General features: G+C 37.4%; 2 protein-coding genes, 1 long non-coding RNA gene and 1 other non-coding gene across 41 annotated transcripts; 2 read left to right on the top strand and 2 right to left on the bottom strand.

Moving 5' to 3' along the window:
• The first annotated feature begins 2260 nt into the window (after window positions 1-2260).
• Window positions 2261-5443, top strand: LOC106379520 (serine/threonine-protein kinase AGC1-7-like). 2 transcript variants are annotated; one of them, XM_013819452.3, is made up of 4 exons: window positions 2376-2796; window positions 2976-3056; window positions 3138-4216; window positions 4446-5441. In XM_013819452.3, the coding sequence occupies exons 2-4, from the start codon at window positions 3018-3020 to the stop codon at window positions 5260-5262; spliced, it is 1935 nt and encodes a 644-aa protein (XP_013674906.2). In that variant the 5' UTR covers window positions 2376-2796; window positions 2976-3017; the 3' UTR covers window positions 5263-5441. The 2 variants fall into 2 exon arrangements, with proteins under 2 accessions (XP_048603390.1, XP_013674906.2); XM_048747433.1 differs by having other exon boundaries at window positions 2261-2796; window positions 2976-4216; window positions 4446-5443.
• A 4161-nt stretch (window positions 5444-9604) lies between these two features.
• Window positions 9605-16936, top strand: LOC106381469. Of its 36 annotated transcripts, none has more exons than XR_007319283.1 (6): window positions 9605-10215; window positions 10278-10333; window positions 10441-10542; window positions 10651-16289; window positions 16382-16543; window positions 16622-16936. It is a non-coding gene; the product is annotated as an uncharacterized LOC106381469 (long non-coding RNA). The 36 variants fall into 36 exon arrangements; XR_007319287.1 differs by having other exon boundaries at window positions 9607-15305; window positions 15386-15462; window positions 15588-15647; window positions 15732-16289; XR_007319289.1 differs by having other exon boundaries at window positions 9607-15496; window positions 15588-15647; window positions 15732-15856; window positions 16017-16289.
• Window positions 16937-16978: 42 nt separating this feature from the next.
• TRNAR-CCG lies at window positions 16979-17051 on the bottom strand. Its single transcript has one exon. It is a non-coding gene; the product is annotated as a tRNA-Arg (tRNA).
• Window positions 17052-17095: 44 nt separating this feature from the next.
• Window positions 17096-19376, bottom strand: LOC106381467 (thiosulfate/3-mercaptopyruvate sulfurtransferase 1, mitochondrial). 2 transcript variants are annotated; one of them, XM_022696248.2, is made up of 7 exons: window positions 18893-19376; window positions 18752-18818; window positions 18559-18624; window positions 18206-18309; window positions 17920-18115; window positions 17722-17795; window positions 17096-17633 (listed from the first exon to the last, which is right to left on the bottom strand). In XM_022696248.2, exons 2-7 carry the CDS (start codon window positions 18809-18811, stop codon window positions 17579-17581), a joined length of 555 nt encoding a protein of 184 aa, XP_022551969.1. In that variant the 5' UTR covers window positions 18812-18818; window positions 18893-19376; the 3' UTR covers window positions 17096-17578. The 2 variants fall into 2 exon arrangements, with proteins under 2 accessions (XP_022551969.1, XP_022551968.1); XM_022696247.2 differs by having other exon boundaries at window positions 17722-17814; window positions 18893-19261.
• Between the last annotated feature and the right edge of the window lie 4419 nt (window positions 19377-23795).

Genomic DNA, 23795 nt, shown 5'->3' with positions numbered 1-23795 from the left:
GCCATGGTATTTCCTAGCTCCCAAAGTTGTCGATCTCACCAGCTCCGATTGCAGTCCAATTTATTGTTGTGAAGAATCTCTGCCTCGATCTCGGTTAATGTTACATTCATCTTGCTCAATCTCTGTTCTCTGATTCTGCTTCTGCTTTTGCTTTTGCTTCATGTACCTTAACAATTTCGCTGATTCAGATCGGATTGATACATATTCTTTCACATCAAATATTAAAATACTTAGTATCTGATAGCATGGTTTGGATATTGGGTTCTGAATTTTGGAAACCTTCTGTAATTGTAATTGCAGCTTCATTTTCATGTTATGTCTGTTGCTTGCATTCTCAGTACGTTTGTTATGGTTCAACCACCAGCACACCATTGTTTGCGAGAGAGATAATGACTGTAAAACATGTCCTAGGTGTAATTGCAGCTGCATATGCTATTACTAGCTCTTTCTTCATGTTCTTTCTCTTGCTTTAATTCTCTACATTCTAACTATTTTTTCTGTTATAATATAGAAAGTTTAAATCTTGGATCAACAACCAGCATAACTGCTCTGTATCTATGACTCAGAGAGATTTAGTGTGTATTAATATGTGATCTCGCTTGAATATCTCAACTTCTGAGATTTTGTACTTATGGATTCAGATTTTTAGCTGTTCTAATGTGTTAGATAGAGCAGCATTACGTGGCTCAGGGTTTGAGTATTGTTGGCTGCTTTCATACGAACAAGAGGTTCGACTGGAGCTCTCTGGTGTTCCTAAGAATATCGGTGATCACATCTCTCAGCTATTTTCCTCAGGCGCCAATTCCCTAGGCGAAGCTCTTATACTCTTCTTTCAGTCAAAGCAGTTTATTGATTCACTAGGTATGACCATCTTACGTTGCACATTTATGTTGTTTTGTAGTTTAATAGATAAAAGCTTGAAGCCTTATCAAATGGTAAAGATAGAAACCCTGAGATGCAGGTTTGTGTTTCTAATCACGACAAAAGTTTTGGACATCTTACTACAGCATGGATACAAGATTTGGAAGGTAATCAGTTAAGTAGGGAGTATATATGAAGGCCACTCTACACCAGTTTAGTTTCTTGGCATTTGGCAGTATCTGTATGTTGTTATTGCTATATTGGAAATGTATGGGGAAGATCTAGATGATTCGAATGTGGCATTGTATTCGGAGTGGAAGTATCTTTGGGTTATGAGGAGATTTGTTCAGATTTTTCTGGGAACAGAGTGTTTATTAGGAGAAAGCATCGATACATGAAACTTATCAGGCCTTTCACCATGGAAAAGAGATTAATGTCTCGGTTACGTAGAGAGAAAATGTACATGGAGGAAAATATGTTTAGCCCCTTTCCATCACATTGTAATTCATTTCGAGGCCATTGGTTTTACTGATGGTACAAAAGTAATTAACAAGAACTCTGGAGATTTTCTTAGCCGAGCTCAAAGTTGTATAATTCCTTAGCTAAGGAAGTTGAAAGCTTTAGGTCTTTATGTTATAGATACTGACAATGGCGAAGACTTTACATGTTAAGCTGAATTTATGTTTTTAAAAAGATCAAATGATGCAGCTTTGCTGCTATTTGGTGGGATTTTGGTTGGGATATTGTTGTATTGTATTCATCATAATAATTGTTAGACTAAGCTAAACAGTGAAATTTTTACAGAATACGGGTATGCGATATAGCCCTGTTTACATGTATCCAAACCGACCGACCAAATCAAATTGAACCTAATTTTTTGGAACCGAAGAACCGAACCAAATCAAACCGAAAAACAAAGTTCGGTTTGGATATGGATCTTATTAATTATAGTAGTGGATTATATATGTTTAGAACTGAATAACCGGAAGCGAACTGAAAACCAAATGAGTACCCCGAAAATCTATAATATAGTTTACATATTTATAAATATTAACTATATTTAGTTTAAAAATAATCAAACAATTTAAAAATATTTTTTATTAGTCAAGATACCAAAAGATTATATTTTACTAGAATTTTTTTTTATCTAAAATACTTAAAAGTATTTGAATTGTTCAAATTTTTATCTGAAAACCCAAAAATCTGATATTAATCCGAAAAGATCTTCTTTTTTTACCTTTTAACCCAAATTAATCAAAAAACAAGAACCGACCTGGAATCAAATGGGATTCAAAATTCTTTTTGATATAAGCCGGTCTCCAACTTTGTTATCCGAACCAAACCGAAAACCGAAATCACCGAACCTAACCGAACTGTACTTTCTGACCAAACTGATTTTTTACTTCTAGAACCAAAGAATCGAACCAAAATATAATTAAATACAATGAATACGAACTTAAAACATAAAATCATACAAAATAATAATAATCTAAATTACAAGTAAAATATATTTCACCCGTAGGGCGAGACCGACTCTAGTATATACATAAAAAGATGATAAAACTTTGGAAGTACAAATTGATAGAAAATTAAATGGTATAATTGGAGAAAAACAAATACAGAAAGGAAAGAGATAATCAAGGGGAGAACACAATTTTCCTTTGCCTTCAAATGTATTGAAGGGACCTTTTCCTCCCTCCACTTCTCCACTTTCTTTGGGAACAAAGAAAATACTTTCTCTCCATCCATTTCTCTTCCTCTATTTTCTTAATTAATCAATGTCTCTTTTTTTCATAATATCCACTTTTGTCTTCGTTCCAAGACAACAATTCTCATGTTCCCACAAAAAGAAACTAGAATAATTCATTAGAAGTTAACCTTTTCGTGTAAAATTTCCTCCATCTCCATGGTTTCCCCAATCTTCAGACATGGAAGGTAAGTTGTTACAATCTCTCTGCCTATACATATACATACCTACCTTGACGTGCAGACCAATCTTCTAGCTATTTTCTTTTCAACGAGACATGAGGGAGGCTTTTAATATTCGTCCATATATGGATGATTAAGGACTCAACTCCAATTGAGAAAGCTTTAATCTATATACATTGAAACAGGTTTCTCTGACCTGGAAGACTTGCCTTGCCTTCTCTCTAGCAATGTTGTCGAAGCGCGGAAAGAAGCTTGACTCCTCTGAGGTAGGTACATGCGAGGCTGCCCTAAGTACAATGATATACGTATTTCCAACTAAAATGTTATTTTTCTATTTTCTTGTGCAGTCAAGTCATCATGTCTCGTCCTTGGGGCCAAAAGAATCAGCTAATTTTACCGATTATCCACCGTTGAATATCATTCATCCAACTCCACAACCACGCAGAGAGATGCAGAAGCCATTGTTTGATCATAAAAAGATGGAAAATCTTATACAAACAGAGCCTGCTGGGTCCAACAGTCACTACTGTCCTCTCCCCAGTAAAAAAGTCTCATCCTCCACAACCACACAAAGAGATGCAGAAGCCATTGTTCATCAATCTCCACAACCACGCAAAGAGATGCAGAAGCCAATGTTCGACCCCAAGAAGATGGAAAATCTTATAAAACCAGAGCCGGCTGGGTTTAGTAATCACCACCGTCCTGTCCCCAGCCCAAAAATTCCATCCAGCACCACGCTAAGAGATGCAGCAACCATTGTTCATCAATCTCCACAACCACACAAAGAGATGCATAAGACATCGTTCGATCCCAAGAAGCTGGACAATCTTACAAAACCAGAGCCCGCTGGGTTCAGCAATCACCACCGTCCTGTGCCCAGTCCAAAAATCCCATCATCACCTGGTTCCAACATGACCGAGTCACAACTGGTCAATACATCAAACTCAAACACCAAACCAAACAACAATAGTAACGGCAGTAGCAACATGAGTTCAAGAAATAACAGCATCGAGAGCACTTCCTCTAACCCTTCTAAGCCACACACAGGTGGTGACATCAGGTGGGACGCTGTGAACATGTTGACCTCTAAAGGAGTCCAGCTCGGGATCAGCGACTTCCGGCTTCTGAAACGGCTCGGTTATGGAGACATTGGGAGTGTTTACCTAGTTGAGCTCAGAGGTACCAACACATTTTTTGCCATGAAAGTGATGGACAAGGCTTCCTTGGTTAGTAGGAACAAGCTGTTGCGAGCTCAAACAGAGAGAGAGATTTTATCTCAGCTTGATCACCCGTTCTTGCCCACATTATACTCCCATTTCGAGACTGACAAAGTCTATTGCCTGGTCATGGAGTTCTGCGGGGGTGGCAATCTCTATTCCTTGAGACAGAAGCAACCCAACAAATGGTTTACTGAAGACGCCGCAAGGTTAGTATGTAAATCAAATTGATTGTAGGGGTAGTCGGGTGGGTATTCAGAGTATACATTCGGTTTGGATCATTGCGGGTTTGGTTCATGTTTTAGTATTTAATCAGTTTGTTCGGTTTTGGTACTATTTTCTGATCAAATTAGGTTCGGGTTTTCGGCTCGGGATATTTTGTCCAGCCCTAGCTAGAAGACAAAGCATTTACAGAGCTTTTTTTTTCGGTTCTTATAGATTGTTTGCTTCTGAAGTGCTATTGGCATTAGAGTATTTACACATGCTCGGAATCGTATACCGTGATTTGAAGCCAGAGAATGTTCTGGTCAGAGACGACGGGCACATCATGCTCTCAGACTTCGATCTCTCCCTCCGATGTTCCGTCAATCCAACTCTCGTCAACTCCTCCTCTGGCGGGGGAAGCGGTCGTCCCGTCGGATTCATCGAAGAGGAATCCACAGCCCAAGCCTCCACGTTCTTCCCACGTATCCTGCAATCCACTAGAAAGAACCGTAAGGCCAAATCGGACTTCGGACTATTCGTAAACGGATCAATGCCGGAGCTCATGGCAGAGCCCACAAACGTGAAATCAATGTCATTCGTAGGGACACACGAGTACTTAGCACCGGAGATCATCCGAGGAGAAGGACACGGAAGCGCAGTGGACTGGTGGACGTTAGGGATCTTCATCTACGAGCTTCTCTATGGTTCGACGCCTTTTAAAGGACAAGAGAACCGCGCGACGCTCCACAACGTGATCAAACAAGCGCTGAGATTCCCGGATCTCCCTCACGTGAGCTCAGCCGCGAGGGATCTGATCAAGGGACTGTTGGTTAAGGAGCCGCAGAAACGGATCGCTTATAAACGAGGCGCGACGGAGATTAAGCAGCATCCATTCTTCGAAGGGGTGAATTGGGCGTTGATACGGAGCGCTACGCCGCCGCACATACCTGAACCGGTGGATTTCACGGCGTTCGCAAGTAAGGGAGATGGCGGGAAGAAGAGTAACACTAATCGCAATGATCCTGACTACAATGATTTTGAATACTTTTAGCAATTTATAATCACTATACATTATACACCTCCTTTCAAACATTTAAATTTAATTATTACTCTTTTTGTTGTCTTTATTTATTTAGAGTTCAATATCAAGTGTATAAAAACAAGAATTTAATTCCAACTATTTGTAATTTTGTATATATATCAAATCAAATGCGCCACTACAAGAAAACATGCCTATAACGAGGAAAAATTACGAGGAAATATATTCCTCCTAAATTTACGAGAAAATTATTACGATTTTACGACAAAACTAAATTTCGTCGTAAAGTCGTAGTAAAGTTACAAGGAAAATGTTTCGTGGTAATTTACATGTAAATTTACGTCAATTTTACGAGGAAAGAGAAAATTCGTTGTAAAGTCCTTGTAACTTTACAAGGCTTTTACGACGAAACATGTTACCATTAATTTTTGTGAAAACGTGTTTTAAGCATGCTTTACCAAACTGATACCCTCGGTTTAGAGATTTGGGAATAACTTGACTACCTGCTATCAAAGTTACACCTCGTGAACGAATAGTTGCTAGAGAAGAATCACCTTTGCAAGAAGAAGTGTGTATCACTGAAGTGGAAGTATCTGAACAACAAACTGATGACATCCTTCTAATTGATGTGGATAACCGTCAATATGAAGATCTTTTCGACGATATGACGGATGAAGAAAGTGAAGAAGAGTTCGATGCAAGCGATGATGATCATTGTACTGATATTGTTGAAAATTCGAATGATTCATAATGATGTAATATATGTTTTAAATATTTTTTTAAAAAATATATAAATCAATTTAAGACTTAATGCAAGTGTATATTGTTTGGTTATAATAATTATTTGTTGGCTTTTAAGGATTTAATTGGAGTTTAGGGTTTAAGAGAAAATAGGATAAATGGGAGAATGGGGGAATGGGGTAAAAGGGATATGATGTTATAGGTAAGAGACTTTGGGGGTTAGGGATTTGATTTTCAGGGATTCAGATATAGTCGTAGTAAATTCGTCGTAATGGAAAACACGGGCCTGGTATATTCCTTGTAATACACGTGTCCTTGTAAATTCATTGTAATCATTTCCTTGTAAATTCGTTGTAAAGATTTCCTTGTAAATTCGTTGTAATGCTCCCTTGCAAATTCGTTGTAACTCTAAGAACACGGGCCTGGTAGATTCATCGTAAACATGTGTCCTTGTAAATTCGTTGTAATGTTTTCCTTGTGAATTCGTTGTAACTTTACAAGGATTTTTTTGACGAAGCATGTTACCATTATTTTTGGTGAAAACGTGTTTAAGCTGTTTTACCAAACTGATTTTGTTGTAAACATTCTCAAGCCAAGCAAGTTAACTTCATTTCATACCCTCGGTTTAGAGATTACAGAATAATTTGATTATTTGCTATCAAGTGGTTGTTTGATTATAGTACTTATAACTTGCGTTTTAAGGATTCAATTGGAGTTTAGGGTTTAAGAAAAAATATGATAAAGGGGATGATGTGGTAAAAGGGTATGGTGTAAATATATAAGTGATTTTGGGGTTTAGGGATTTGATTTTCGGGGTTTCAGATATAGTCCTAGTAAATTCGTCGTAATATAAAACACACGGGCCTGGTAGATTCCTCGTAATACATGTGTCCTTGTAAATTCGTTGTAATGCTTTCCTTGTAATTTCATTGTAAAGCTTTCCTTGTAAAGTCGTCGTAAAGTTTTCCTTGTAAATTCGTCGTAAATATTCCTTGTAAATTTGTTGTAATTCTAAAAACGCGGACCTGGTAGATTCCTCGTAACACTAAAAACGCGGGCCTGGTAGATTCCTCGTAAAATTACGACGACTTTACGAGGAATGTTGTTTTCTTATATAAACTCGAAACATGAATGAGGAATGCCTCCTTCATTCATCTCAAGCCACTCCTCTCCTTCTCTCAAAGGTATGTTGTTTTTAATATTAATTTAGGTTTAGGTGGTTAGTTTAGGTGGTTAGTTTAGGTAATTAGTTTAGTTAATTAGATTAGGTGGTTAGTTTATGTGGTAATTTTAGGTAACAAAACTATATTCAAATATTAGGTTGAGGTATTTAAACGACTGATTAGATATTTTTTTAAGAAAATTAAATATATTTTATTTTCTTATAATTTTATGTAATTAATTATATTAATATGTTTCTTTTTTCAAGGTGACTCCTAAAATGATGGAACTGACGGTATGAATAAGCTTCATCAATGAAGCCACAAGGATGACTTCATCCTACTCTTCGAGACGGAACCCATAGATGAAGTACGAGACTCTCCAGGAAGAAACACCTCCAACAACTATTTCGACGGCGTCCTCCCTTAGCTTTTTATTTTTCAATTTTTTTGTTTTCTATTATTAATTTGAATATTATTTTATGACATTTATATATTTTTTAAAAAAAAATATTTTAATTTTCAATATTTTATTTTATAATTTATATATTTTGATTTTGAATATTTCATAATAATATAATAATATGACAATGAGATGTAAATTTCTTATAATGTTTACAAGGAGTTTACAAGGAAGTACTTGTAAAATCCTCGTAATCTTTACGAGAAATTTACTAGGAAATACTTGTAAATTCCTCGTAAATATTACAAGGACTTTACATTAAAAGACTTGTAAATTCATCGTAAATTGTACAAGTACTTAAAGACGACTTTACAAGGAAACTATACGAGTCTTTTACGATGAAGCGTAACTACGAAACTACGACGAAATACTCTCTTTCGCTTTTACAACGAATTTATTTCGTCGTAAATGTTACATGGAAGTTACGACGAATCTTGCATTAAGACGGACGTTTTACAACGAAACGCTATTCCTTGTTAATTCGTTGTAACCCTTCTATTACAACGAATTAACAAGGAATATGATCCTTGTAATAAATATGTTTTCTTGTAGTCATTATAGTAATTGAGGGAAATTTTCTATTAAAAAAACATGTATTTAATTCCACCTATCCACCATCTTTAATTTTGTGTATATATCAAGTCAAAAACATATAAACAACTAATTTGTTTCTTTTTTGGTCACTAACAAATAATTTTGTATTTTTTGCATGAAAAAACTGTTATTTAATTACTGAAATAAATAAAAAAAATCACAAACTCTTTATTAAATTTAAAATATTTAAATTTGTGTTAACCATGATAATTTAGATATTGTTTTTTTCTTATGGCGCCAAGGCTTAAACACTGTTGAATATATAGCTGGGCCGGAAATGAAATATACTTTGTTAGAGAAATAAAGAAAAAAGGAAATAAAAGGTAGATGAATCTAAAACAGATAGGCATAGATTCTCTCTCTATTTTAGAGAGAGAAAATTTTCTCTCCATCCCTTCTTAACAATTTCAAATCTTTCAGAAGGGGGAGAGATTTAATCGACTTTTTTGTATGAAATATACTTTCGATCTTTGATCGATTTTGATTTTCGCTAGGCGACTTTGTATTTTCGTTTAGACGATTTTGTACTGTTTTCAGACCAATTTCGAGTTCGTGCTTCATGTTTCCCTTTGTACCCGAGTTGGTTTGAATAAATAAAACTCCGACCTTGTGTTGATCGGAAGTTAAAGTCAGAGTTTCTTCTCCTTCTGTTTCGATTAATTTTATGCCGTTGGACCTAGAGAACCGATTCTCTTCTTTGTTAGAAAGCTTGGTTTTGATTTTGAGTTGGTATCAATCTTTGCTTCATGTTTAGGCAAAGTATCCATAAGAATCAAGAACTGAGATTTGGATATGCTTTGGAGAATTTGATACAGAATTCAGAAGAGTTGGAGCTGCCCTATAGGCTAGTGTTCTGACAAAATTCTGTTATTGATTCTACTGGAGCTTTCTCTGAACTCATCTCTAACGATTAGAGAAGAAGACTTTTGGTTCCTCGGAGTTTGAAGGAAGAAGAACATGCAAGCTTGTTCAAGCGAATCGGAGGCAGAGACTGGAGGTTTGTCCGGCGAGGTTTCCGGCACCGCTTCTCGTTCCTCGATTCTGAAGTAACGAAGCCACGTTGACAAGCACGTGTCGATCATGGAAGGATCGAGATCTTTAGTTGTTGGGTTTCGTTTTGGGTATAATAATGTTAATTGTATGGGCTTGAATTAGCTTGTAAAACTTGTCCATTGGACTCATATAAATGCAATGGTTGACAAAAAAAAAAAAAAAAAGGTAGATGAATCTAACGGTTGAGATTTAGTAGTAAAGTCATGGAACGACAACTGGATCCAGGTCAAAGATGTTGGGCTACCGACTTTAGACTCTTAATCTTAACCGTTGGAATCAACTTGATTAATAGATCCACCGTCAATTGCTTTTGTGCCTCTCATCTATAAATAAAGATTTCCTCTTTGAGAATTCTCATCTCCCACGGTAGCCTAGCCTCTCGACGCGTAATCGCGGGTGATATTCTTCTGAACGCGTCTCTTGTCTTTTCTTTGCTGCCTTACGTGTTTCGTCCTCTTGTTTTGTTATCTACGTCGTCTGGCAGGATGTTTCAACTCGATTTCTTGGACCGATCATTGCTAGGGTTTTCACTTCTCACGGATGATTCTTGATTGATTCTATTCCACGCTAAGTCTTCAGGGGTTTCTCTAATCTCATTAGTTCCTTACGTTTTTATGTTGCGATCATCGTTGCAGCTTTTTTTGGAGTTTTCACCTTTTGTATAGGTTTGGTTTCTAGATTTCATCGGTCTACTTTTTGTTCCATGTGATCTACTTGTCGTCTTGTTGTTTTAGATAGTGGAGGATGCTTTCTTTGATGATCGATGATGGCGTTTAGGCTTGATCGCTCTTCAAGTGTTTTCTCTTTTGGCGGTTTAGCAGGGCTTCTCTCTTTTTCCTTAAAAACAAAATCATTATTACGTAAGTCGGTCTTTTTTTCCTGTCTTAAGCGAAACACGTTTTTTCGTGTTGATATAGAACATGGAGGCTCAGCAATCGGGATAGCTCTGAATAGGTTTCTCTGTTTTCTCGTGCTTTACTTTTTTTCCCCATGAATTACTCTCTCCTTCGTTATAGGTGTATCGAGGAGGATGATCTTCTATCTTAGACCGTGGAAGGGAACAATGTTTTGCGTATGATCTCGAGTTCTTGGTTATACCTTTTCACCTACGGATTATATCTTTTGTTGAGTATTGGTTATTGTGGAGAGGTATGATGTGTCCTCCGCCGTGTTTTCCAGATCTGTTTCACCAATCAATGTACACATATTCAGATGAAAGACCGATGGTAGCAGATGTGATTCGATCATCGTTGCCGCTTCTAAGTTTTCACGTTTTTTTAGGTTTGGTTTCTAGATTGGCCTTTTTTGTTCCATGTGATCTTTTTTTTTTTTGAACAACTCGTTCCATGTGATTCTACTTTCTGTTTTGTTGTTTTAAATTTGCGACAGATGCTTGCTTTAATCCATGATGGCTGTTTTGGGTTGATCGTTCTTCACGCGCTTTCTACAGGGCTTCCGTCCTTTTCCTATTTTTAAATTCCCTTATTACACAAGCCGGTCTTTTTTCCCCTTTCTTAAGCGAAACATGTTTTTGGTTTTGGTATAGAACATTAAGGCTCCAAGAGAGAAAGGCAATCTGGATGGCTCCTGATCAAATCTTATTGCCGGTTTTAGGTTTCTCTGATTTCTCTTTGCTAAAAGGATGGTTTGTTTACCTTTCTGGCAGATTCTTGTTACCCTTGTATTCAGTGTTTCTATGTTGACTTTAGTTTCTATCTTGGACAATAAGGATGACTTTATTTGGAGCGTCTACGAGAAACAATTCGTTTTGTGGAAGGGAGTATGATGGTTTGCGTATAATTCCTAGTTCTTGGTTAAATCTTTTAAGCCTATGGATTGATTATTTATGTTTAGTATTGGCTATTGTGGGGAGGTATGATGTGTCCTCTGTTTTTTACAGATGTGCTTAACTAATCAATTCACTCTGTTCTTCTCCGGTCTATACATACGTTCAGATGAAAGATGGATCATAACAGTTGGTTTTGTTCTTCTTTTGCTGTTTCAAGATGTGGATTATTAAAGATTGTCAATTCTAAGTTCCTTATAATGTAGAAGGCACCTGCATGAGATTATTCAGCTTGTATCATCAGTCTGTTGATTCTTTTGCGTTCTCCATAGATTTTGAAATGTTTTGAGGAAAGCGCTCTCGTCTATGTTACAGATGGATGCGAATTCCAAAAGAGAAAAGCAGGACTGCTAATTGAAGTCTTGGTGGTTTATCTGTTCTGGTTTATTTGTACCTACTTCCTAACCACAGTATATGAATTTACATCGGTCGCTTTTCTGTTCATTCTATCTACTTCTCGTTTTAGATTGTGGAGAATGCTTGCTTTGAGCGATGATGATTGTTAGGGTTGATCCTCTTTCACGCGTGTAGAAGGGCACACGTCTTTTTTTTTTTTCCTACTTTTTAATTTCCTGATCACAGAAGCCGGTCTTTTCTCCTGTCTTCACCAAACATGTTTTTTTCGTTTTGATATAGAAGATGGAGGCTCCAAGAGAGAAAAGCAATGGGGGATGGCTCTGATTCTTTTCCGTTTTGATTAATTTGCATCGATGGATGGCTCTTGATCTATACAGTCTTCTTCTCTATGAATTTTCCCTGTTTTTGGTTACTATATTACGTATAGATGCGATCAAGTTTTCTTCGCCCTTATCTCTTTGGCCTTTTTTATTTTATTTTACAGTGTGCATATATATTCTATGGCTTAAAAATCACTTGTGCTCAAGATGGTAGCCTCTCTTTCTCTTCGAGTTCAGTTTATTTTGGATGATTCTGTTTCGACCGGTTTGTGCGTAGTCTTCTACATGTTTCAGGCTTCCACATTTGTTATCAAGTCATGAGCCACTTCTTCCATGGAATAACTGCGTATGCAAGTGATGATGTTATCTCCTAGATCTTTGATAGCTGCCTCAAGGATCAGTTGTCAATTAATTGGGTTATGCATTCTTTCTATCCTTGTTTTTGATTTTGTAAGCATGTTCTTGAGCTGGTCTACTTCGTCCAGCGACACCAGTTTTGAAAGTTCTTCTGAGTTTTTACTCCTCCTTTTCTATGCGGAAACTTTTTGTTTTGGACAGGGATCTTTGACCGTCGTATCGCAGGATGTCTTTTAGCGATTTCTTGGACAGATCATCGTTCCTACACCAGTTTGTTCACTTTTCACATCGGTTTTAACGGGTTATTGTTTATTCTAGCGTTTGGTTTCGAGATTCCATCGGTTGGCTTTTCTGGTCATTCAATTTTACTTTCAGGTTTTGGAATTTTAGATTCTGGAGGATGCTGTGATTGATCGGTGCTATGCTACGTCTTCAAGGGTCCTCGCATGTGTTCTTACTCTTATCTATTTCCTTCCTTACCTCCTTCCGACTCGTAGGTTTGGTTTCTTCTATAGATTGCATCTGTGGCCTTTTTTTCTGTGTTCTACTCTCGTTTGGTTGTTTTAGATTGTGGAAGATGCCTTTGCTTTGTGATCCGTGACCGTGATGGCTGTTTCGGGTTGATCCTTCTTCATGCGTTTGCTCTGTTGGCGGTTTATCAGGGCTTCTGTCTTTTTTCATTTTTTTTACTATTTCTGATTTTCCTTATTACAAAAGCCGGTTTTTTTTTCTTATCTTAAGAAAAACATGTTTTTCGTTTTGGTACAGAACATGGAGAAGCAACCGGGATGTGTGTCTGTCTGTTTTAGGTTTCTCTGTTTTCTCCTGCTATATTTTCTTTCCATGAATTTCTCTCTCTTTCTCTGTATATATATGGAAGGATGATCTGTTTCTTACCAAGCCCTTGTATTTATGGTTTTTGTTACTTGACTTTTTCTTTGGGATCAAAATATGTTATTTGAAAATCAGCAGGCTACTACTTGGACTCTTCATAGTTGGTTTATCTACAATCTTCTTCGCTCTCTTTCGGCCTTTTTGATTTTTCAGTCTGCATCTATTCTATGGCTTGAATGCAAATCACTTCTCCCCCGAGATGGTAGCCTCTCTTTCTCTTTGAATTCTGTTTATTAGTATAGGAGGAGTTTAGACTTTGGATGATTCTGTTTCGACCTGTTGTTTATAGTCCCCTGTATCAGTACATCCTGGCCTGTTTGGCTGTTTCAAACTTCAACGTCCTTGTCTCATCAAGGATGAATTTGGAGCTTCCAGTCTTTGATGGATTCAGGTGTCATTATAGATTATTGCGTGTGCAAGTGAAGTTGATCTCCGAGCTCGTCAATGGTTGCCTCAAGGAGAAGTTGTCAGTTGAGGGTTATGCGTTCTTTCTATCTTTGCTTTTTTTTTTTAAATTTAATGCATGACTACTTCTCTCCCCGGGTTAATTTGATATTTGTCAGCATGTTCCGGGATTGGTCTATTTTCTACAGCAACCATAAGGTAACGTTGAAGTTTCTTTTGAGTTTTGCTCCTCCTACTCCTCTATATGGAAACGTTTTGTTTTGGACAGTGATCTTTTGTATAGTCTCTGGTGATAAGTCGGCCGCGGGTGGATAAAGCTCAGATATCTTGGCTCTTGATCCTGTATGTTCTCTTTTCTAAATGTAGCTACCATGCTTGTTCTTGTGTTTTTGTTTTTCTTTTAGCTTGTGTCCTTTGTCCTTATTTGTGTGTTCCCAGATTTTCAGTTCATCAACCACTTCACCCATGTTCCTCGTTGTACACCTATTCAAGTTGAAAGATAATCATCAGATGGTTTGCTCGTTTTTTTTGTCCGCTCCTGGTTTGATTTGTCCTGTAGAGAAAGCTTTTGTATTGAATGATCTTCAACTATTCCAACGATCCTTTCCAGCGTCATCTGTGTTTTCGATTGCAGAGCTTTGAAGAGAAAGCAGCACTTGTCAGGGAAGGATGGTTCTCTTATAATCTGGTTTCTGGTTGTTTCGATTCTATACATCACATTGCCTACATATTTTTTTTTTTCCTGAACAGCTTTTGTGGGGAAGATATGATTTTTCTTTTGTTTGTTTCCAGAATCTATGCGGAGGATGATTATTTGTAAATGGGTTTGTTCTTATTATTAGTCCTTTATGGCTCCTTTTTTTCTAATGCTGTGTACGGTGGTTATTGATTGTAATAAACTATTATACCGGCTTTTTACAGTAGCAGACGTATCGCATCTTACGGATCTTTTACCTTACTGAAGTAAGCTCTGGACTTTCTAGACCACAAGTTTATAATTCTGTAATCTTTCTTCTAGATAGGAGTTCTGTTATGGTGTGTCTGTGTCAGGAAAACTCTCAAGACTTTTGAAGGGTCGTTTTAGTGGACTGTTAAGTCTGAGCTCCTCTGATGAAGAAGGCTCAAGATGGTTTGTCAATGGCCTTTTCTTCTACAGTCGTCTTTGTTAACTCTTTGGTGGTTTCTTCTCTTCTCTGTTTTGGCTCCTTTCTGATTTTCTTTACTGCATCTCTTCTATGATACGCGTACATCTGTTTGAGATGATGGTTTCTTTTTCCTATGAATTAATTTTTTGAATAGGAATTTAGATGGTGCAAGGGGAAGGTCTTATTTCGACTTGTCGGTGGAACTCATTATGGAGTAATTCAAGGGAAAGTAAACTAATGTTGTCCAGGAACACCTCCCTGTTGGTTTGTGTTTACTTCTGATTGTTATTGTTTGCTGGGCAGTAAGCTTCAGGTTCCTTCTTCCTCGTTTTTTTGGGAGGCTTCATTGATATGAGGGAACACGTTAACGTTGCTTCAGTGAGACAAGGTAGCGTTGAAGTTCTTCTGAGTTTTGATCTTCCTTTTTGTTATGGAGATGTTTTGCTTTGGATACCCTTTTCTACAGTTGAGTCCGGTGATTAGTTGGCTTTGAGGGAAGAAAGTTTGGGGTTCCTCACTGGCTTGCTGCAAGAAGTTGTCTTTAGTCTGACGGTTTTCTCGGCCTTGTTCCTATTTTGCTAGGCTACTTATCTTGGGGGTTAATTAGTTGATATTGGTAACACTTGTTTTGCTGCTCTCTGAAGGTTAATAAATATCTCTAAAGGAAGGTTTTGAGGATGCAATACAATGTATTTCAGTTTTTTGCTCCAGGGAGTCAAGGTAACGTTGAAGTTCTTCCGAGTCCTATTCGTCATTTTTTTGTTATGGAAACGTTTTGGTTTGGACAAAATCTTCTACAGTTCAGTAGTCTGGTGTTTTGTTGGCTTTGAGGGAAGTAAGCTATGGGTTCATCATTGGTTTCACAACAGAGTCTCTGGTTAGTTAATTTTGTTGGCTGGACTTCACGGGAAGTAAGCTTAGCTTCTTCGGGTTTCTCATTCCCCATCCTCTCTTTCTTTGGCTCACGGAAGGGTACTGTACTAATGTGTATTTGCTATATAGATTTGGTGGATGGAATATCATGGATTTTTGGGTTGTAGTCTATATCTGAATAATGACAAGGTAACATTGAATGGCCTCTTTGAGATTTGCTCTTTCCTTTCTGTTATGAAAACATCTTGCTCTGGACACTCTTTTATTGTATAGTCTTCGGTGATTTGATATGGCTGGAATGGATGAAGCTCAAATACGGTGGCGTTTGCTTCTGTATATGTTGACTGCTCTGTAAGGTGTTTACCAAGAAGATGGTGCCTTTTTTTGTCTCTCTCTAGGTTTGCAGTAATATCACGTAGTCAGTATCATCTTAGTACATCTGTTTTGTATTTGGTTTTGTGGAAGAGTTTCGCTCTCGACATGATGCTCTTTTCTTGTGCACTACTACTGCATGGTTTCATCATCTGCCTCGTTTTTTTTGGTTTGATGGTAACACAGGGCATATGAATCTCGCCTTTGTCAGAATATGGTCGGAAACGTGTCCTAGCGACTGTGAGGGTACGGTGTGCCGTGCCACTCATGTACTTGTGCAGATTTTCTTTACACTGCGCTTTGTTTCAACGGTGTGCCGCTAGACCTTTTTTTGGTGTCTTCCAGTCGCAGAGCTTTGCCCACCAGACCCGAGATTGTAGCTCTAATGGAGAAGTGTGGGGGTATGGGTTTATGATGACATGCTCCAAGATATCAAAACACGTTTTCTCCTCCAATATGGTAAGCAGAGAATCTTTCTTGAGCCCCAGTCCTGTATCTCATGTTTGCATTTTCAACATTTAAAAATCCAACTTCTATACAACCAATACCAGCAATGGAGAGAGAGCAGAACAAGGAAGGATGTTCGATGGTCTTCACTACCTCCCATAGCTGATAGATTCGCCAGGATGCTTATCATCTGAAATCGTTACGGCTTCGGTTTTGTACTAGCTTTCTAGTTGAGCTCAACAGAAACAGTTTGGAAAGGAAGGCAGGTACCATTTCGATTCAGTACTATCTCAATAAGATTTCTCCTCTTGAATAAGTCTTCCTGATATTTTTCCATGGTGCAGCAAGGCTTTGGAAACTTACGTAGCCTAAACCTCACAAGCTGCAAGCGCCCAACCCAGTTTCCAGACCTTCTGAAGGCGACTAATCTTGAGGCTGTTAAACCCTCCAGTTGTGTTAACTGGGAAGTATGACAGAACAAAGACGATACAAGCTAATAGGCTTCAAGACAAGAAACAGGAGACCTTCGGTGTCACCGCTACTGGCTAGATCTCTTTTCTATACTACTGTAAATATATGGTCTATGTTGCTTCAATCATTGAAGCATATAGCCTACTTTTGGTTTCAAAGATTAAAAAAAAAACCCAACTGGTATGATACGTCATCTATTCAATGAAATGCCTATAAAGAAAAATAAAAAACGACCACGGTGGGACTCGAACCCACAATCTCCCGCTCCGGAGGCGAGCGCCTTATCCATTAGGCCACGCGGCCATCTTGTTTATCAACTCTTCGCCATAATACTGACTTTACTGTACTTTGAACGTAATGGTTTCGAGTTTTATGTTTTAGGATAAACAAACTTAAGTTTGCTGATTTATTCGAAAGAGAACACAGACTAATGGTATGTTTGATAGTTCAAGCCAATCATAAGTGAATAAGTGGCTTTTGTTAGGACTTTCATGAAGAAGATTCATCACCTTCACCTTCACCTTCACCTTCCATGGGTAAGTCTGGTTCTGTTGCCCATTCAGTCCACGATCCATCATACACTGGCACTTCAGTTTCCCCCAGCCGATGAAGCCCCTCACAGAGCAAGCAACCAAGTCAGTCTCACCTCCACTGCTTATACATAATCTCAAACAAAACTGGTGGATGCAAGCTGTTACGACAGTGCCACACGAGGCCATTATAGGCTTGTCCAGTGATAAGCCTAGAGATCTTAGGACTGCTTTATAAAAAATAAGATTGTGAAAGTGGTTCTTCAACTTGATATAAAATGGTTTATCTTCTTGTTCAAATCATTTCTTCAGCGTCTTCTGTTGGTAAGAGTGTGTGAGAAGAAGAATCAAGCATCTGCAAGAAAGGAGAAACTTATCACATATTAACTCTGGAGAAAACAAATTTTCTAGAGTCTGTGATAAGAGGGCCCTTTCAAGGTTACCTGAGGAAAAGGGACACATTTGCTTCCAGGGATATGACCGCTTCGTATTCCCTTACGAGGCTCTGGAGCAGTACCTGTGTAAAAAGCGTAAATCTAGCAAAAGCATTTCGTCAGTTTGCAAATCACAGTACCTCGCTTTGGAACGAGCGTCTATGTGTTGATTTGTCTGATCCTTCATATTGTTCAGCAAATACCAACCTGATCAAGCGTCCACACTAGGTGTGGCTGAAACTTCGTTTTAAAGGTTACTGGGCTGACAATTTGTCCTTGATAGATTTTCTTAATAGCCTCACTTGCAGCACTGGCTTTAAAAATAGCATTACCCAAAGCACGCCATCTCGGTAGACCTCCATCGAGCACCCATACTTTCTCATGTCCAGAAACACGGAACTTCCTACAGGTTTAGAGTAGTAGAGAATACAACCCACACAGCTAAGAAAAACTGAACAAAGCAAAAGAATAAATAACGAGAGCCATAACTCACCACCATACACGGGCTGCACTAAACATCCCCTTCCCATCATAAACAACAACTCCATCATTGTTATCAATAATTCCAAGAGCAGAACAGCCGGCAGAAAAAGCTTCCTTAGACGGTAACGTATGTACCAGACATTGATGTTATCATATTAGATGGTCGCCTTTATTATAGCACACAAAGAAACTCATAATAAACAAGTATAATAGGGGGAGGGTACACAACATGGAAAGTTACAATAGCATGATATCAACGGAAAAGAGTCAAGATGTTCTCATCTTACGAAGGAAATGGCAGCACAATAAAATACTAGATGACATTTACAATCGTCAGTAAAAGGAGAAGATAGTGGTTCTTACACTTGTTGTTCGATCTGATATTCCATCTAAATCAAAGAAGAGGGCACCGGGAATAATATGAGCAACCTGTAGGTAGGAGAGAAACAAAGTAGTCCATTAGGATCAAGTCATTAAAAATTTTGTCTTTCTCTTTACTAGTACGAATATAACACAAGAGCTTCTTATCAAACAATGTATTTGCGCTAATGCTAACCTGATATTCTTGGATCGGATTCCTCTGCTCATCAGGCATGTACCATGACATGACGCGCATCCAAAACCTGAACAGCACCGAAACAGGTACATTTAAGTATAACAACAGACAAAAGTTTTGAAGAAAACAAAGGGAAGTCACCTTCAACTTCAAATCAGGCAGGCTCTCTAAGATTAGAATGGAGCCAATCAACAGGCTCATTGGTTGGTCCTGATGAAGTCGAGCGAGTAGCCAGCCTTCGCCACAACTCCAGTAGAAGCCATGACTCGAATTGATTTAAAGCCTGTAGAGGAAGAGCCTAGGTGAAGTGAGAGTAGAGTCCTCTCTTCTGCAATTTGTAAACAGAGCAGAACCCAGAAGGTAAAAGCATCGATCAAACGAACACCCAGCTGAGTGCGGAACCAGATTCGAATACGACTCACTTACACTCAGAAAGGCAGATAATTTAAGGAGGATAACTCCATATACCATCTACCCCCTAAAAATCCCCTTTTATCCCTTTATTAAAATATAACTAGTGGCGTTGGTTTTTTTGGCCATTTGTGCTATTCATATGTGTAATGAGTTTTGCAGATTTCTTGTTTTATTTGAAATGTATTTGACGTTGGGTGGATGTGAGAGTATTGTATTATTGTGATGCGATGATCTTCATTGAAATTTGTAGAAATCTTTTCATGGTGGACATGTGTTTTGTTTATAGTTGACCTATTGTGTTTACTCATTTCAAGCGCTTCAAGTTAGTATCGCTATTATAGTCATGTTCGCTACCAAGCTGAACGGTTATAATATCGACTAGGTTAAGATCCGCGCCTTGCGCGAGATCAACATTATATATATAAATTATTTTATGTATTAAATATTTTTACATATTATGAAATAATAAATATATATTAAATAATTAAAAGTTAGTAACTATTAAATATATAATTAAATTGGTGCGAACATATAAATCAATTTTATTAATCCAAAAAATATTTTTTTTATATTTGATAGGATATGTTATTAAATTTAAATGTACTAACATAGATAATATATTTTAGTATATTTTTAATATTAATGTCTATTAAATGATGATTTCTACTCATATTGTTTTTTTGATCATTTGTATCTTTTATAGAAAAAAATTTAAATTACTCATAACAAAATTTTCATTGTGGGATTAATAGTTTTAGTAATTTATAATTTAAAAAATATAAGTTGTCAATGATCGTTCAAAACTTTTATCAAAACAATTGTTCAAAGTTAATTTTGAAACTAAAATACTGTATTTTATATGGTTTATAGTTTAATTTAAAACGATATATATATATATATTAATCTTAATAATTAATTAAATTAGACTTTTTACTTATATAATTTTTGTAATCATTTGTATTTTGTCATAACAAAAAATTTAAACCATGGATCATAAAATTAAATGTGAGACTTTTAACAGTTATGGTAATTTATAGCCGTTTTGTAAAAATTCAAAATATAACATATACATAAAAATCTAAATTTTTATTATATGGTTATTGTGGTTGTTTAATTTATTTAATAGTTTAAAATTAAACAAATATGATAGAAGATAGACTATTTTTTATCAAATCTTTATTATTCAAAATCATTAATTGTCATATATACTTTAGCCACATTAGACAATTCCGTAAATTTTATTTAAGGAAATAATAAAGTACATTAATGATGAATTTATTGTTAGTTTAATAAAAATCTTATTATATAATTAGATGGACAAACATATTTCTTTAATGATTCTAATAATCATTCTAGTGATGACATGTGACTACAAAAAGAAGTTATAATGCTTCTCAAATAATATACAGGGGATTGCTTTTGATTTCATGTTTTTTTACCATTTTTGCCATGAAATCAAGTCTAGAGGGTTTACTCTTTTTGTTAATCACACTTTGGAAACTTCAACGTTCTTTTTTTGAAATGATATTTACATTCTTAGCAAAAAAAAGAAGAAGCGTTTTTTTTTCTCTGTGGTGAGCGTAAATTTGGGAAATAATTGATATTGGTGTAGCACATAATAGTTGTGGGGCTTTAATTTGAAGTATTAGCCTAAGATAAATAAGTAATTAACTATGTATCAAATAAAGTAGATGAATTTAATCATTTGCTTAAAGAGATAGCATTGCTTATAACCGTTTGATTTTAGTTAGTTTGAGCTCGAATAAAATAAAAAGAGGTTTTTCACAAATAGTAAAAGGATTTAGCACGAAAAGAGTAAAGATCCCTACATAACTAAACAAATATGTCAAGGACTGTGCATATAAAGGTGATAGCCAAAAACAAACACAAACAAAGAGGCAGCAGAGTGATGTTTTAATAAAACGTCGCGACATGAAGACAACGTTAGATCGTCTTAGAACACAACCTAGAGGTCTTGTTGGTGTCGTACCACCGACCACAACCAAGAAAAACAGTCGGTATTCTCAGAGCTAGATAAGCTTCATGAAGAAAGCAAAGTAAGGTAACTGCACTTATGTCCACCAGTTGCAGTGTTGCTTTCTTATTTCGCTCCCGTATTTTTCCAACGGCTCCATGGCCGCGTTTGTCTCCTCCACCCTCATAGTCAGGTTTTGATTTAATTCATGCACATGTTCAATACGTCTATAATAATGGACCAAAGTAAATTAGACCTTGGAGATAGTATATCTATATTACTAACAGAAGGGGAGAATGTATCACCTTATCAATTACAGACTTGTCCATATCCTTCAAAAAGATCGCATGAGCCTGGAAATATTAGAACCACACCAAAGGAGAGATGGTTATTGCATGCTTTGTTAGGTTTCTGCTTCATTTTCTATTAAAGATGCAAGTTAGAGATGGCACAATGCCAACAGATACCTCAGCAGGGCCTCTCATGGATAGAATAGAAGATTCAATGAGACGATGGTAACTTTACTCATGACCAATCAACTGAGGATAGCGTAAGCTCAGTGACAGCTTGGGGATTTTAAAATAAATTGAAATTACAGAAAATATTTAGCAGTATTGAATTATACATGTGAAGACCATCTATATATTTTAAAAACATATTGGTTTACGGAAATGTAAACCATATATTGAAATTTTAATCCAATAAGGTGAGAAACCGTTTTTATCAACACCTCACTTGGTAAATCAAATCTGGATTCGTGATACGCTGAAGTTTCTTGCCCAAGCGAGATTAGGCAAGGGGTTCACCTCCAATGAATTTGGAGTTGATGTTAGTTGCAACGATGACTTTGGATTCTGTAGGGGAAAGTCACACGGCGCAGCGGAAATACTAATGGTCGTGTTCCCCTGACCTTGTGTGAACCTGTGAAGAAAATACTTCGACGATGGCGGGATGTAATATGCAGAAAACGTAAATGAGACACACAATTTTTACGTGGAAAACCTCCTCGATGTGAGAAGGAAAAACCACGGGACCGTAGTCCACTCAACAATCCACTATATAAATGTTTGTGAGTACAACCACGTCCTCCCTGTTCAACAGCCTGAACAGAACAGAGAGTCTAGCTACAAAGAGCTATCTCCAACACAAACAACAACAAGAAGAGAGCAACACAAAGCTTCAAAACCGGCAGCAACCAAACGACCTCAGCTCACAAAGATTCCGGCTTCCAGAAACTAATCCAACCGTACAAATCCAAGATAAACAAGTCGACAATACCTCTACCAAATTTCAGCTCAATAAGAGAAGATCTCACCGTTGGATTTACCAAACACCCAAGACTGTTCTGCTGAAGAACTATGGCGACCAGCTTCAAGAAAACCCAGACAACAGAAGATCCAACCGTTGAAATCCAAATCCCTTCTGTGAACCTCTAACCCACTGACTGAAGAAGCTTCCCACAAAATATCAGCCCGATCAAGTTCCGTTTGATCCTCCAAAACCAGTCTTGAAATCACCTTACGAGTTTTCTCCTTCTCTCTCTTTTTCTCCTTTTTTCTCTTTTGTCTCTCTCTCTAAACTCTATTATTGTGAGTCTAGTGACAAAGGGGGAACATTATTATTTCTTAAGTTCACCCCAATTGGTCCTCTCCATCTAGGAGGGACCCAACAAACTCCCCCTCCGACTAGATGGAAGAGACAGCCATTCCGGCTATCTCTCGGCATACCTCAAACTTCCCCCTCGGTAATGACTTCGTCATCATATCAGCTCCATTATCATCCGTATGAACTTTCTCAAGTTCCACTTCCTTGGAAGCAACCACATCACGTATCCAATGATATCTCCTCTGAATGTGTTTTGACTTCGAATGAAATGTAGAATTCTTCCCGAGACAAATAGCGCTTTGACTATCACAAAGCAACACATACTTTTCTTGCTTGAAACCGATCTCTTCACAGAAGTTCTTCATCCACAACAACTCTTTACAAGCTTCAGTTGCGGCAATGAACTCTGCCTCAGTGGTAGATAGTGCAACACACTTTTGCAGCCTTGACTGCCATGCCACAGCTCCACCCGCAAATGTTACCAAGTAACCCGAAGTAGACTTGCTAGAATCAGCATCTCCAGACATGTCAGAATCAGTGAAACTGACCAGCAAAGACTTCTTACCTCCGAATGTAATCTTCAAATTAGAAGTCCCTCTGAGATATCTCAAAATCCACTTCACAGCATTCCAATGTTCTCTTCCCGGATTGGAGAGAAACCTGCTGACAACTCCAACGGCGTAGGCTAAATCCGGTCTTGTACAGACCATGGCATACATCAAACTACCCACTGCAGAAGCATACGGAACCTTCGCCATATCTTCCTTCTCCGCATATGTCTTCGGACTTTGTTGACTGCTCAGTCTTAAGTGTGGAGCAAGAGGAGTACTCAACACTTTAGACTTGTCCATGTGAAACCGCTTAAGTACTTTTTCAATGTACTTCTCCTGAGATAAGTGAATCAGCTTCTCACCTCTATCCCGAATAATTCTCATACCAAGAATCTGTTTCGCTGGACCCATATCTTTCATGGCAAAGGACTCACTGAGCTGCTCTTTCAACTCCTTAATTTTGTCCATGTTCCTGCCCACAATCAACATATCATCGACA

Source organism: Brassica napus, chromosome C2 (assembly GCF_020379485.1).
Source record: "Brassica napus cultivar Da-Ae chromosome C2, Da-Ae, whole genome shotgun sequence".
NCBI classification, from domain to species: domain Eukaryota; kingdom Viridiplantae; phylum Streptophyta; class Magnoliopsida; order Brassicales; family Brassicaceae; genus Brassica; species Brassica napus.
Note: the sequence above shows the minus strand (reverse complement) of the source record. Positions and strands in the feature narration are given on the sequence as shown.